The sequence below is a fragment of the Siphateles boraxobius genome, unplaced genomic scaffold, assembly GCF_051911475.1.
Source record: "Siphateles boraxobius isolate OS27281-9 unplaced genomic scaffold, OSU_SipBor_1 56, whole genome shotgun sequence".
NCBI classification, from domain to species: domain Eukaryota; kingdom Metazoa; phylum Chordata; class Actinopteri; order Cypriniformes; family Leuciscidae; genus Siphateles; species Siphateles boraxobius.
The window spans coordinates 10,774,142-10,790,610 of NW_027509182.1; the positions used below are offsets into that span (position 1 = coordinate 10,774,142).

At 37.4% G+C, this 16,469-nt stretch overlaps 1 protein-coding gene across 2 annotated transcripts in view; it reads right to left on the minus strand.

The window, feature by feature from the left end:
- Positions 1-16,469, minus strand: part of ephb4a (eph receptor B4a) — a 45,784-nt gene that overhangs the window by 17,431 nt on the left and 11,884 nt on the right. For both annotated transcript variants that reach the window (XM_077206705.1, XM_077206706.1), the window contains exons 2-4: positions 6,993-7,063; positions 6,619-6,900; positions 5,138-5,528 (exon numbers count right to left, since the gene is read on the minus strand). In XM_077206705.1, coding sequence (XP_077062820.1) covers positions 5,138-5,528; positions 6,619-6,900; positions 6,993-7,063 — 744 coding nt within the window. The remainder of the gene's footprint in view (positions 1-5,137; positions 5,529-6,618; positions 6,901-6,992; positions 7,064-16,469) is intronic.

A 16,469-nucleotide genomic window follows, 5' to 3' on the forward strand; every position in this document is an offset into this window, starting at 1 on the left:
CATCTGGATTTGATTAACATCAGTTTCACTCGGACCAGAACATATGGTCTGAATTATCCTCCTAGTTAAAGCAGCTTTACACTGGGGTGTGTGTGTGTGTGTGTGTGTGTGATTTGAAACATTTCCATAATGAATGTCTCTGAATTTCCTCGCTGAAGGATAAAGATCTTTCTAACTTCAGCGCTGCTTTTACAGACACAAAGATGCTTTTACTGCTGACATCTATATCAGTGTACTCGAGATTCATTATGAATCTATACCATCAAAAAAAGCAGTTTTTAACCTATTTTTGAACAAACGAAAAAAGGGAATAAATCCGATTTTTTAATGTTGTTGAAAAACATTGCATTCATTTGATAAAAATACCGTAAAAACAGGAATATTGTGTAAATATTATTTCAATTATTATTACTATTTTCTATGTGAATATATTGTAAAATGTCATTTATTCCTGTGATCAGCATCATTGCTCCAGTCTTCAGCGTCACATGATCCTTCAGAAATGATTCTGATATGATGATTTGCTGCTCGAGATACATTTATTATTATTATCAGTGTTGAAAATATTGTTGTGAAGCTTAATTTTTATGTGGAAACTCGTCCTTGCTGAATAAGAGACTAATTTCTCTCTCTCCCTCGAAACAAAATCGAAACTGACCTCAAACTTTCAAACAGTAGTGTTTATAACTTGAATACATTTGACCTGCCATAATTTGTGTTTCATAGACACACAGTGTGATTGGAATCCCATCTAAATTGAAAATGTCTGTTTTTCTCGCAAAAAAAAATTACTGAGCAAATTACTTATGTTTTTTTTTTTTCATACCAGAAGGTCCTCTGAGAAAACGAATCTTGTCCAGATAGGAATCTCTGTGATTGCGGTATGTTATTGTAACTCTCCTCCTCGTTTATTTGAAACCCTCGTCAGACACTATAACTGAGGCTAATTTTCTTGTTAATCTTGTTAAAATGCATAGGGAATTATTTTTGCCAGCTTTCTGGGTTAGTGGTACTGCTAGTGTGTAAAAAAACAATTACATTACCACAGTAAATCTGATCTCAGAAACCACGGCCACTACAAGCAGCGTCAGGTATGATCATTATCCTAATGCAGTCCTTCCCTTAATTTCATACATAATGATAAAATTATAGAATTCATTAATTGGATTAGTGATGCACGCATTCAGAGCACATGATCTTCTGTAATGACAGACACTCCCATCTTAGAAACAACCACAAAAATTCCAATCCCATCCACATCTGAACATCAAAGCATCCTGTTTTAACAAAAGTAGCTCAGACATGTTTTAGAAAACGAATTAAAAAGGGCATCCGGCTTTTAAACGAGTCTTATATGATCTCCTTCCATTGTCAGTCATAAAAAAAAACAATTTAAGGTGACATCTTTATAGTGTAATTACGCAAATCAGTAATGATTAATATTAATTAAATAAATGTACTTACTAAAGGGTTTGGTTGAGGGTTAATTTCTTGTAATTATGCATAATTTACTGTTATTGTAAGTACTTATAACATGTGCAACTACGCCACCTTTAAAAAAAAAAAAAGTGTTACCTAAAAACTGGTCAAATATGGTCACCAATTTATGTGCTAATCAAACATTGGTAATTGTAAGATGGTATACTCTGGAGTAACACCGCTGTTACTGTTCAAATGTTTGGGGTCAGTAATATATATTAGAAATCAATACTTTTATTCAGAAAGGACGCATTAAATTGATCAAAAGTGACAGTTAAAGACATTTATAATATTACAAAAGATTCTATTTTAAATAAATGCTGTTCTTTTGAACTTTCTATTCATCAAAGAATTCTACAAATTCCACAATTTCCACAAAAAAAATGTTTTCAACACCGATAATAATCATAACTTTTTCTTGAGCAGCAAATCGTCATATTATACTGATTTCTGAAGGATCATGTGACACTGAAGACTGGAGTAATGATGCTGAAAATTCAGCTTTGATCACATGAATAAATTACATTTATCTTACAGTTATTTTAAATTATTTCTCAATACTCTGGTGTATGCCATGTCATACCATCACTGGAACCACCACCGTTATTTCACAGCTAAACAAGAAGAGATTGTACATGTGTGAATCTGTATGTGACTAATTAGAGTCATTAGTACCGTTAACCTCACCCCCACACACACACACACACACACACACACCTTTTCTGCCCTTCACCTGTGACCCCGTGACCACACACTCTCCATTCGGCCTTTCACCTGCCCAATAAACTGCAGTATTCTCCTTTTCTTTCTCTCTCTTTCTCTCTCTGCCCATACCTAATTGGCCATGTCATTAGAGCGGCTTTGTACTGGACACATCCCTGCCTCCAGGCGCCACTATTATGGCTTTGCACTCCTTTGTGTGTGTGGGTGTGTGAAAGAAAGGGATGAACAGCAGATGTAGTGTGTTTGAGTGGATGAATGCTGAGTAAGTCATTGAGTGTGTGTGTGTGTGAACTCCAGGGGTTCACGCCCACAGAAAGCACAGCTGCAGTGTTTAACAGACAAGCACAGCCTTTAACACTCGCTCTCTCCACCCATCCCAAGAAACATCATTAAAGAGCTGAAGTCATATTTGAAAACTGGGAGGATGGGGACTGATCCACTTCACTGAGAGACAGCGATTACGTGAATTAAGGTAGATCAGTCATGTCCTTAAATGAATTTTCCTGGTTAAATCCTTTTCCCGGTCAACTTAATCTGCACGCATGCAACATATGCTGTCGATTACCGCTTTTCACTTTGCAGCAACAAACGTGCAAGTCTATAAGGCAATCGTTCCCGAGGGTTTAAAAGCAGAAATGGGAAGTTTTGTTCATGCACTTCATAAAAAAACGTTTGCTTTATGAGAGGTATATGAACTTCGTTGTGTATTACAATAGTTCCTGTTAGTGTTTAATGCTAACACATGCAATATTTGCTACAACCAAAAATTACAATGAACTAATTCATGCATAATTATTCTAGTGCTTCAAGCCTATTAGGCTTCCATTGTAAATGTATTAATTTGAATATTTTGTGAGTGACAGGGAAGACGTTTATTATGAAAAAATCTATTTCAAATAAATGCTGTTCTTTCTATTCATCAAAGCATACAGAAATATTATGCTGTTTTCAACATTGATAATTATAATAAATGTCTCTTGAGCAGAAAATAAGCATATTAGAATGATTTCTGAAGGATCATATGACACTGAACACCGGAGAAATGAGCTTTTTTCACAGGAATACATTTAAAAATATATATATATTCAAATAGAAAACAGCTGTTTTGATAATATTTCACAATATTTCAGTTTTTACTGTATTTTTGATCAAATAAATGCAGCCTTGGTGAGCAGAAGAGACTTCGTTCAAAAACATCTTACAGATCCCAAACTTTTGAATGTAGTTTCTGTTTCTGCGGTCTGATTCATTCTTCAAACGATGGCCGTCATATGTGCAATCACACTGCAACACCATGACCCAAAATGTTGGACACACTGGAGACTAAAATTTATCAGATAGACAATTAATCTGCCATTTGTGAGCATGTCATATTGAGCGATCAAAGACTGGTGATTTCGCACTACGATGAAAGAAATCTTTTGCAATTTCACCATGAAACTTGTAAAGTCGCTTTTGTACAAAAGTGTCTGCCACATGCAGAAATGTAAATGTACCCAGGATGCACAGCAACTGTAATGTAATAGCGAATGAAAATGTGTCCAGCCGTAGGACACTGATGAAATTCACAGTAATCCTCCTGATCTCTCCACTTCCTGCCTCTTTTCTCTAGTTTAAAGGAAAGACCTTCATCTCACCTCTCTCACTCCCTGTTTTCTCTCCTTCTCAGTGTCACAGTCTTTGTCTAATTCAGTCCCATCTGTCCTGTACTGTCTCTCTCTCTCTCTATCCGTGGCCTCTTATCAGTGCTGAAGTTGCAGTCCTTGTCAATATAAACTTCTTCAACACTTATTCTTAAAGCAATAAAGGCAGTGTGTTTGCGTGTGTTTAAAATATTCTGAACTCAACATTCTCTCAGGCCCGGTTTACAGCTGGTATTAAGATGCATTTTGGTCGATGGGTCTATGGGCGGTAAATTTATGTTTTTTTTTTAGATAATTCGATCTAATGTACAAAATAAGCTCATGCAATTTGCATATGAATATGACTGGAGACGATTGAAGAACATACGGAGAGCGTCAGCTTTAGTCTCTGCTCTGACAGACGCAAGATCACGCCGAACACTGTGAGTGTGTGTTAGAAATCAGGAACGCTGAGAGAACATTGTGATCGGTACGTTTTTCCCTTTTCAAACCGAACTTGAGTCTCCATTATATCCAACCCGATCTCACAGCCGATGCATTCTCGTACGAATTTTTACGAGGTGGCTAATTCGTACGAATTCATACGACCTCACTCGTACGAATTAGTACGATTTTTGATAAATCGTACATATTTTACGAGTTGCCCAATTCGTATGAATTTGTACGAATGACCTACCCCTGACTCCGCCCCTAAACCTACCCATCACGTGGGTTTAGACAAATGAGTGAGGTCGTACGAATTCGTATGAATTAACCACCTTTTAATCACTCGTACAAATTCGTACGAATTGGTCGTGAGATAGCATTGTTAATATCCCGTCTGGCTAGAGCTCTTCCCATAATGTTTACACATTAGTTCAGTAGACGGAGAGTAGACGGTCTTCTGTGTCTGTTTGAACACATTCGATCACATGAGCGTTTACACTACGAAAGCAATCCGGTCGAATGTGTTTTCCACTACCTCTGGAAGTGTTCGAAAGTGGACAAGCTCAAAACATTTTAGATGTATTTAGTGTCGTCCACTTGTGATCTGATCGACCAAAACGCATCTTAATACCAGCTGTAAACAGGCCATCAGTTTCAAACTTTTGTTATAGCAAGTATATAGATGGAAGTGTATGTTCAGAATGGCGCATTGCTTTCGGTTGCGTACTGTGCACAGTTATGCATGGACGACAAGCTACATTTTTCCAGCGTAGTTTAGTTGAACTGACATTTGGCTCTAAGCTCATCGTCTTCACGTTGAGCTCAAATTATCTTCCGAGAAGTCTGTTGTATTCCCTCTCTCTCACCTCTACACTCCAGATCTCCATGGCTGGCCTCAAAGCCCGGCAGGCAAGTGCAGGTGGTGGTGGGCTGGTCCACCCACTGTCCATCTTCTCCACAGAACATCTTAGGCGGTCTGGGATTTGGTCCAGGCTGAGCTGCGTTTGCCACACACTGGCCCACTGCCTCCTGCACCAGCGAGCGAGGAACCGTCTCCGGGAACACGGATAGTGAGCGCGTGAGAGCCGGACACTTCTTAAAGAAGACGCGCACGGATAAAAGGGCCATGCACGCTCCTTGGGCCTGGAACGCCAAGTAAAATCCACGTTTGTTCAATGGGCCCAAACGCAGCGTTTTAATGTTTGGCTTCTTCTCTCCACCTGCACGGAGCAAGAAGTCTGCGGCCACCGTGTCGACCTGATGGAGAAAACAGATTCGGCAAAGACTGGTGAGATCCATAGAAGAGAAAATCACAAACGTGATCTCTTTCACATCTCGATTTGAGTTATTAATTCATTAAGAGTCATTAACTCTAACTGTTATTAATTTGCACTTGAGTACAATTGCCCACTCATTGCTCTATTATGTATTCAGATGACTTTCATTGGACTCATTTTTTAAGGAGTTCAACAATACTTTAAACTGTTCAGAGATTTGAGGTCAGAGATCTCTGTATAAACGCAAACATTTCTTATCAAAGTCTCCCAAACCTAAATATTTAAGTGCACTTAAATGTATTGAATGAGCACTTGTAGTGCACTTAAAATATATATTTTTTTAAAAAGATACTTGCAGATCATATATTATTATTGAAATAATAGGCCACTTAAGTGTACTTAAAGTACACTTTCATGACTGTTTCATAACACTTAAAAAAGTGCACTTAAAATCAAAGTTTTTCTTTAAAGTACATTTTAAATCATTAAGTTTAAAAAATCTTTTGTCATGCTTTAAAGAAGTAAACGTGTTGACTGACATTAAAGCGCATGTAAAGTACTGGATTATAATTTTAACTGCAATGTTTTATTCAATATTTAATTTAGACTTAATATATTTTAAATGCACTAAATTGCAACTTCATATAACTAATTATAAATGACATGACATACAAGTTAAGTTTAGTTTAGTTAACTATAAAAAAATTATTCTCAGTACATATCTCAGTACACTGAAACAATGAAACTAATTGTATAACAGACAATAGAAGAAATTATGAAATTACATACTAAGATGTACTAATTAATAGGGTCAAACATTTTTTAATTGCATTTAATATACATATAAATTTCTATAACAAATAATCTATAACACATTTTCATTTAATTGCAACCAACATGTAATTAAGTGTCTGAAAACATTACATGCAGTTCACACTTAAGTTGTGTAATAAGTGCTCTTTTTAAAAAAATATGCATAAAATTGATATGAAATCTATGAAATTTTCCTTCCAGTAACATTAATAACTATTCATGCAGTTTTACACTTGCGGTGGAGTGTGTATGAGCACCTTGGTGTAAGGGTTCTCCATCCATGCGGGGTGGCTTGCCGTCGCATCATCCGTGTCACTCTGGTAGTAGTAAAGGTTAAAGGTCTCTTTGCAGGACCGGTGATGTGTGATCCGTGATGAACATTCGATCATGGTGAAGAGCAGCTCCACGTACACCTGAGACGCCCCTCGCCGGTCGATGAGTTTGCTTCGCAGCCAGTGACTGGACGAACCGTCGGCCTGGCAGATCTGATACGTCCTCACGCTGTTGTTCTCCTCATCCAGGCCACTGACCTCGTCCCACTGCACACACAAGAAGTGGACATCAGTCGTAATCATATACAGCTTGCACTGAGCATTTGCTCTACATGTAGGGTCAAATCTGCAGGTCTCACCTCAGGTTTACTTCGAGAGAACGTCGTCCACTTCAGATCTGATGTCTCAGTCTTTGTATTCATCAGGACCTCTGTCAAACAGGGAAGAAAAAGAAATGTGTACTTCAAAAGTGTATTCTATATCTGTTAAATAGAGAAATGAAGACTTGTGCTTGCAGAAGATTGTGCGTCACCTTTAAAGACTTCAACAATATTTCAAACTGTAGAGATTTACCCAACATACATAAATATTTTTCAGCAAAGTTTTCCGAGCCCAAATGATGTGCTGCTGCTATCCATATTCATTTTATAATTATACTCTCTCTCGCTCTCTCTCTCTGCACCCGTTGTAATAAAGAAGTGCACTTAATTGTACTTCAAATCTTAAAGTATAATTTTAAAAAAACTGCACTTGCAGATAATGTAATATTAAAGGCCACTTAAGTGTACTTAAAGAGTCCACTTTCATGACAAGGTTTAAGTACGTTTTAAAAAGTGCACTTCATTTTACTTTAAAGTACATTTTAAATAATGTTTTAAAATAAGTACACTTATGTGTTGACAAACACACTAAAGCACATGTAAAGTCCACCAGCAAAAGTAGCAGCGAACATCACAACCGATCGAAACTCACACAGATCTACGCTGTTTTTCTGCACAGTATGACAGAGCAACATCTGAGCAATAACGTTTATCCTCCGAGCACACAGAGGGCAAGGGAAGTTCCCTGAGGTTTGATGGTTTGGTTATCAAATAATGGCCAACAGAAGCTTTAGCAAAAACAACTAGAAACCGTGGGTGATTTTCTTTCATACTGACGTGCGTAGCTCCAGGGAAACCGACGGACATGGGAACAAGGGCACAGCCTAATTTTATCCTCACACAGATATACGTACAGTGACAATACAAAATCACTATATAGAGTTTCAACCCAGCGGTGAATGATGGTCATTTAATTAACAGTGAACATCCTTCCTTTCCGTTTCTACTCTCTCTGCTCTTGATTGCGTTTTTGCTTGAACTGGCTGTTGGTCATTACTTATTGATGGTGGTGATGGGTTTTAATCAGGCTTTCATTCAACCCCCCACCCCAGGCATCCGCACACGTATCTGGCCCCAGGGCTCTTGCTATGGGAGCTGTGCTGGTCATGTGACCACCCGAAGCCACCATACAGTTCAAACCGGCTCCAATCACAAAGCTCCTTTGATCTAAAAATACTAGCAGTGAATAAATGTCTCCCTCTTTCCCCGACTGTTATTTGTTCAAACTTCTTTCTTATTCGTGTCTCTAAGGAAAACACCTTTATTGCTCTTTTTTTTGCATGTGCTTTTCCCATGAGTGTTGGAGTTTAGCATAAAGAGATGGAATCAATGCGTCTCTGTCTGTATGTATCTGGGTCGAGACTTGTCTTGAGGACTGGAAGCTTTCTGTTGGTTTAGACCTCAGAAAAGCATCAATGACAAGAAGAAAAAGATTATGTTTGAGCCCTGATGGCTTTAGGGAGAAATGTTTAGAATGGATATTACATACTGTGCAGTATTGAGTATTGTGTGTAAAACAACAATAAAAATAATTTCAAAATTTTGTATGCTACACTATCATTACTTGACATAACTATGTTGAATGTTTAATTCTGAGAGTAAAATTGTAAAAGGACGTAGTGACAGATTTTTCGAATTGTGCTGTACATCAGAGTGAAATGGATTATTGAGAATGAAAAAATGTGGTTCAGTCCATCAGTTGTTGACTGGATGGAGGCAGATCTGAACACAATCTGGCAGTCGACGGTAATAAATGGGCGGGGTTTAAGAGGATTCAATGACAGGAGACGTCCGGCAGCGTCACCAGAAAGAAATCCGGAAGATCAAGTTATGACATTTTGATTAAAAACGAATAGGTCAAAAAAACATCAAACGTATGCAAGGATGAATCAGTCACAGTTTCAATCAGATGCATTTAGAAAATAGATTAATTTAAATATTTAAATCTGGATGTATGTAAACATATTTTGTAGATGTTTATGTGAAAAATTGCTGCCCTCTTTTTTGCCGCACTGAAAATATAAGTGTGTTGCATTTTGGGACACCATTTTCAACGCAGTGTGCTCTGAACAGGGTTATTAACTAAAGGTTGTTAAAGCATTCACTTTGGCATTTTAACACCGGATCTAAAGGCATAGGGATACGTTCACAACCTGATTGGGCGGCTTTTATAACGTATATTTCACGATGGAACTTACCGAACATCCAAAACAATACTGTGTTCTGAGATAAATGCGCTCGTTGTATGTGCGTAGCAACATATGATGGCCGAGAACTCGTGAAGAGATTATAAAATGTGTAATCCCGGAGGAATCCCTACAAACGAAGATCCGCGGTTCTGACGCCTGAACTGAACCGTGATGAGCAACATCGCGACTGTGATGAGAAAAAACAGTTATGCTTGAGCGTTCTGTCATTTTTAGGGCCGCATCTTGTGACATCATGTCCTATTTTTGGTTTGTTCACGTCTTTGGTTAGTTTGGAAAAGGAGAGTTCAGATGGCAGCGTTCACACTTATTCAGATAAACCGCACTAACAGAGCAATCGCATCAGGGTTGTTTTAATCCATGCCAAGTGTGAACACACCCTGAAATAAAAAATATGAAAATAAAATCTAATTCAAAAGCGGTGATACTAAATCAACACTGTTGATTGTATATTCTGCAAACGGAGGTGTTTTGTGTGCACAGAACCCTAGCATAGTTGACATACTGCATAACTAGTATGAGTATTATAGTAGTACACCACTCCAAACACCCGATGTGCCTGTATCTGTATGTATCTGGGTCGGAACTTGTCTTGGGGACTGGAAGCTTCCCGTTGTCGGTTTTCACCCTTAGAATCGCATCAGTATTAAAAATCAAAATCAAAAACAGTTATTTAAGCCTGTATGGCCTCAGGGAGAAAACTGGCATGTGCTTTCTCTCACTCAGTCACACCAACACACGCCATCCATCTTCCAGACATTTCTCCCTCTGTCTTTCATTACTTTCCCCATCACTTTTGCTTTTCCTGCTTTCAAATTTCACATTCCTTTCTTGCCATCCGTCCGTTTTCATTTCTCTTCTCAATGTCTCCGTCATACTCTTTATCTCTCCGTGCCTCCCTCTATCCTTCTCTCTTCTGGTGTCGAGAGGCTGTGGACGGCTGATAACCAAAGCGAGTGACGCCCGGGAGGATGAAAGAGGGATGAGAGGAGGACACAGGGCGGGAGCTTTTGGAGAAGAGGAAGAGATGGAGGCCGAGGGATGAGGCACCGGATATCTGACGGTGATTTCCCACTGCGAGTTTTGCTCCGAGTTCAGAGGAAAAACAAATTACAGGCTCATCTAAATTAAAACGCACACACACATGAATCTCATGGAACCGGTCCACAACATGCCCAGGTCATATTTCACTAGGGGTGGGTACCGAAACCCGGTATTAAACGAGCCCCGAGGCTAAATTATGAAAGATTGCAGTATCGATAGGCTACGACGTTACCGGTTCTGCTCTCGGTAATAGAGAAAATTAATACTTATTCATTTTTACTATATAGTCGTTATCTTGCCAGCCAATTCTATATGCAATAATATTAAAGTATTTGTCTGTGATGCATTTTTGCTATTCTCAGTCTCTACTGTTGCTAAATTGCGTGTGGACGTGTTTGATAGTGATTTAACGGATCTCAAAACGCACGGTTTGGATCATATTATGGATTTTGTGTCACGGATCGGATCATTTTTCAGATCAGCAGGAAAAAAAAATTGGGATGGGTGGCAAATATTTGCTTTTAATAATTACTTAAAGCACACTTTAAGTACTTCGATACCACAGCAAAAAATACTAGCCTAACTAATACATTTCAAACTTATTAAAGGAAAGTGAACAGTCACATATAAAATAAGGACAAATACACTAATTACAATTATAGATCAACAAAACACAACAAAGTTACAAATAAAGTAAAGTCTAAATGTAGTATTCAGGTACAGAAATGTAATAATTAGGCCTAAATATAAAATAACACTATAGTGTACACTGTATAAAATTAAATATGATCAAAGATTCATCTTTGTTAAAGCTGTGTTTTGTTATTTGCCAAATATTAATGACAGTCTAAAGAATAGGCTTCATTTTCTTAACTTACCCCTATTATGCTTTTTGGATATTACCTTTCACATAGTTTTTATCATCGCTGTTTGTGTATGTAAAAGGTCTGCAAAGTTTCATAGATCAAAGTGCAGATAAATAGAGTTACAACAGAACAGAGTTAAAAATGACAACAGACTGGGCCATCTGACCAATCAGAGCAGAGCATGCTCTCGGAAAGGCGGGGTTTAGAGAGACAGGATCATTGAACCGTTTCAGGGAAAAGACGTGATGCTTCAATGAATACTATGAGAAAAATAAAGTGTTTTTTGACCATGGACCTTGTAAACCTGTTGTAGGAGACACCAAAATAAGATTAGGAGCCTTTAAAATAGCATAATAGAGGCACTGTCTTTTCTTGTTGGTGTGAAATACGACCTGGACATTCATCCATGAAGTTTGTGTGTATGGTACCAGGTTACTGAGGTCTACGGCGTGTGATGTGATAGATTATGGTCTGTTTTGCTGTGTGTGTGTGTGTGTGTGTTCCTTTTTGTAATTACAGTGGACTATCTCCTGCTGTCTACTCTATCATTACTTATAATGGGGCAGGAAAAAGTGTGTGTGTGTGTGTGTGTGTGTGTGTGTGTGTGTGTGTGTGTGTGTGTGTGTGTGTGTGTGTGTGTGTGTGTGTGTGTATGTGTGTGTGTGTGTGTGTGTGTGTGTGTGTGTGTGTGTGTGTGTGTGTGTGTGTGTGTGTGTGTGTGTGTTTCTCCTTATGGCTCGTCTCAAAAAATAGGTTAGACACAGCGAGACTCCAAAGTTGACACAAGGATTATCATTCACCTGGCACACACACACACACACACACACACACACCTGTCAGTGAGTCTTTGGCCTGATATCATCAGCACCGGGTGCTGTTCTGATGGATTAAGCTCCTGGTGGGCAATTTCTGTCCGAGCTTGTTTTTTTTAACCCATTTAATGCAGTGGTCCCATTTAGTCACACCGTACCACATGGCTGTCACTCTCTTTAGTGATAAACCTGAAGCAAACTCACTTTTATATCTCGATTTTTAAATGGAGAGCTAATGGTGACTTCAGCTAAATATTGGACCCCAATAATCTCATAAGTCTCATGCTGGAGTTTCAGAGATTGTAATGTCTCGAATACACTCAAATTTGCCAACATGCAAAAAGTCTGCAGTGAAAAATCTAATATTTTCATATGAACATTTTTCATCAAGTTATCTGAGCTATGTTAGTTATCCAGACAATTTAACAATTGTCTCTTATATCTACTGATGAATTTTCAGTGAAAGATTTGAGAAAGCAATATAATGCGATATAATGTTTCGGTTGGTCTGTAACAGATAACTCGGTACACTAACATTGGAAAGTTCGGGATTGGGAAGATTAAAAAAAAAGAAAAGAAAAAAGGTCTCATGTTCACCAAGGCTGCCTTTATTCGATCAAAACACAGTAAAAACAGTACTTTTGAGAAATATTACAATTTAAAGTAACTGTTCTCTAATTGAATAATGTCATTTATTCCTGTAATGCAAAGCTGAATTTTCAGCATCATAACTCTAGTCTTCAGTGTCATTACAATTAAAATAACACATTAAATCACTACAATATGCTGATTTGATGCTCAAGAAACATTTCTTATTAATATCAATGTTGAAGACAGTTGTGCTTTTTATTTATTGTGGAAACTGTGATACATGTGAACATAGCTTTACTGTCACTTTCGATACATTTAATAAAATGATTCCTTTCAAATACAAACCAAAACCCTAAACTTTTGAACAGTAGTGTATGTGTTTGAATAATCTGATATTTCCTGACTTTGATTATATGAATAACAGGACTCTGTGTGTGTGTGTCTGAGCATGTTGGCATGTTAAGACGCGTGTATGTGTGACTCGTTTGTTTCTCACTTCTGCAGTTGAGAATGAGTGTTTGTCTGCTTCATTTTTATGTCTAGTTTATGACTGTTTTCTGTATGAGTGTGTGTCTAGAAAAATGCCAGCCCATGGAAAACTATTGCTCAGAGGTTGTTTTTCAGCACTCAGGAGACTTAATGGAGCTTTCAAAATATTTTAAGTAGCAATTTTATTGTTGATATAGAGTAGAAGTATAAATCGGCTGACATCAAGTATTATAATAAAAGTCCTGGGAGATTTTGATGAGAAATTTCTGAAAATGTTCAAATCAAAGACTCCAGACCTTGGTCTTTTGTGAGATCCGAGAACATAAACATTATTGAGATGAAGTTACTAGTGAGATTGCTAGGATATTTTTTTTTGCCAAGACTCAAGCAAAAGCCTCCATTTGTTCTCTACTTGATCTCCAAGGTATCTTAGAGAAGTGTCAAGTTTTTTTTTCTAACAGGAATTTTTGATTGTAAAGCACACTGTGGGTGCGTGACCTTGAGATGGATATCATGCCTTGAGTGTTTCCTATCTGCACTCCAAAACTCTGTAATTATACACACATCCTCACTTTCTCTCAAAGGTAAATGACAGAAGACCAGCACCGGGCTACAATTAGTCTTTCACTTTAATTAAGGAAAAGAGACAGTGCCAATTACTGAAAGAGAGGGAAAGTGAAAGGAGGGGGAGGGATGTAAAATGGAAAGGGAGAGAAAAAAAGAGGCCAAGGAGAAAGAGTGGCAGAGGAGAGATGAAAGGGAAAACAGGGATTAGAAGAGATGGATGGAGATGAACAGATAGTGAAGAGAGAGTACTGTTGCGTGACAGCATGTTTGAGTTTAATTACTGAAGCACACCTGGACTACTGATACCTCTGAAGAAAACTACACATCCAAAATCATTCTCTAAACCATTAGTCGTGTTAAAGTCAACAGGAGATCAAAATGGGTCGCATTTATACTTTCTCAGTAAGCATTCCTCGTCTTATCGCGAACAATTCATCAGTTCACCAAGAAAACCAGTTTGTCCTTGTAATCTTTCATCAAGTATGATAACTTATAGAGCTATACACTATATTAACTTATTCAGCCTCTCAAATGAGTTTGCTTTCTGGCTGACATAATCAAGCCCTCTTATTTTTCAATCGCTCCATCCATTTTTCACAATAACTTTGTAAAAAGAAGTACACTTTAGCATAATTTTAATAAGAATGCTTATTATGTAAATGCTTGAAGAAAATATATGTAAGTGCGCGCTGAATGTAATGCTTTCAGACAATCGTTAAGTGCAATTAAGTTCAAATTGATTATAGTTTAAATTTATATTAAATGCAACTATCTACTAAAGTAGGGCATCTTACGTAATTTCATAATTGCTTCTACTTTCTTTGAAATATTGTTAAAGTGTACTGCTGAATGTACTGATGAGCATTTATGGTAAACTGAAATATACTTTAAGTGTCATGTCTTATCTTTTATTTCTTGCAATTTAGTACATTTAAAAATATTAAGTTTAACTGTAATACGGACTAACACATTACAGTTAAAATTATGTTACTCGACGCATCAAAATAAATGTACTTCTTTAAAGCATGGCAAAATATTATTAAAGAAATAATGATTTAAAATGCACTTTAAAGAAAGTACACTTTTAAAAGTGTACTTAAGTGTGTTAAGAAATTATGTTTGTAGCAGAGGAGCTTTTAAAGGGATCAATAAAGATAATACATTTTTAAAGAGGTTTTAACATGCTAAGAGTTCCTTTTATTAGCTAAAAATAGTATAATAGTCAATATAATTAATAGAAAATCTCACTAGTCGACTTCACTTATCAATTAGCCAGGTACTGGACAAAAAGTTGACCATCCGATTATTCACTTCTATACCCATAAGAAATAGAGAGAACAAAATTTTAATATTTTATTTGGCTTACTGAGCTATGAAAAAGCAACCTGTGAGCATTTACAAAAAAAACTTACCAAAACAAACAACCTTTCACTATAAGCATATAAGCCGACCTGCCTAACTCACTGAAAGCGATGAAACATCTGCAACTTGTACAGACAAAATCAACTTCTCAAGCTATCTTATGAAAACAAGGCTTTGTCTCTGAAATAGACCACCATGAGAAATAATAATTTGCTTCTGGGTTTTTTCTATAGCGTCATTGGACAGGGACATGTGAAAGGAAAGTGGACTGCTCCTAAGTCCACGCTAAACAAATGAACAATACTTCTCTCGTCTCAACTCGTTTACATACTTCAATTGGCTGACGCATCTTTGAGTGGGTTTTCGTTTCCTAGCATTCAGCCTATGAACAAATACACACTAGACAGTGTTTGCACTTGTATTGCTGTTGGGAGAAAATGAGAGAGAGAGAGAGAGAGAGAGAGAGAGAGAGAGAGAGAGAGAGAGAGAGAGAGAGAGAGAGAGAGAGAGAGAGAGAGAGAGAGAGAGAGAGAGAGAGAGAGAGAAATTGTTTGACTTGACGCACAAAAAATAGTAAAGCCTGAAGCATTCTCTATGTGTGTATGCAAATGTTTGCCAAGTGCATTGAAAGCGTATGTCCCTGTTGTTCAAATTTAACTCGTGTTGTTGCGTTACTGTGGCAAACATCAGTACTTACGGGCCAAAACAACCCAACAGAGATGACATATTTTTGTAGGCCAACCCGGAAGTTAGTGATGAAGTTTAATGTCCGACAACCTCTTTAGTCCCATTAAGATATTTGTAAGCAACCGCCTTTTTCAAGACAAGTAAAAGGTTACTGATGCATTTTATGATGTAGAATAAAACGTGAAAATATCTTGAGCTTGTGTTCACCACAGGCCTTATTGCAAGCATTTAACCAACACCCATTGACTCCAGGAAGTGCTAAAACTCGGGTTTTGTCTTACAAAAATACGTCATCTCCGGAGCCCTACATATGAGTTTGCTTCAAATGTTTGTATGATAGTATATGACCTGAAACAGTAAACTGATTGTTGAAGAAGAAGCTCTGCTATTGTGTGTGTGTTGCGTTCACTTCCATTGCATTAAGAATTTCATTATGATGCTTGAAATCAAGCTTAGAATCGTTACAGTTCACAGACCTAAATAAAGTATGTGTTGGGCCTTAAATGATTTTCTTATCCAAAACTAGATCATAATACTGCTCATATTGTAGCATATATGTACTATGCACAGCATCTGTTGGCTTAAAGTATCTGTATAACCATCTACATTCAGCTAAATGTGCACATATACAGTACTAATGTATCCCAAAATGCAATGCACTGGCCTTGACCTTACATTTCCTGTGTGAGGAACCAACACCTTGATTTATTAATCAGTAATCTGGTAAAAGTTAAAGATTCTACACACAAAACTGTTCAAATATATACCAGGCAGTATGCAGTGTATACTGAGTGCACAGTATGCTGTAAACTAATATTTCATTCCCAGCAC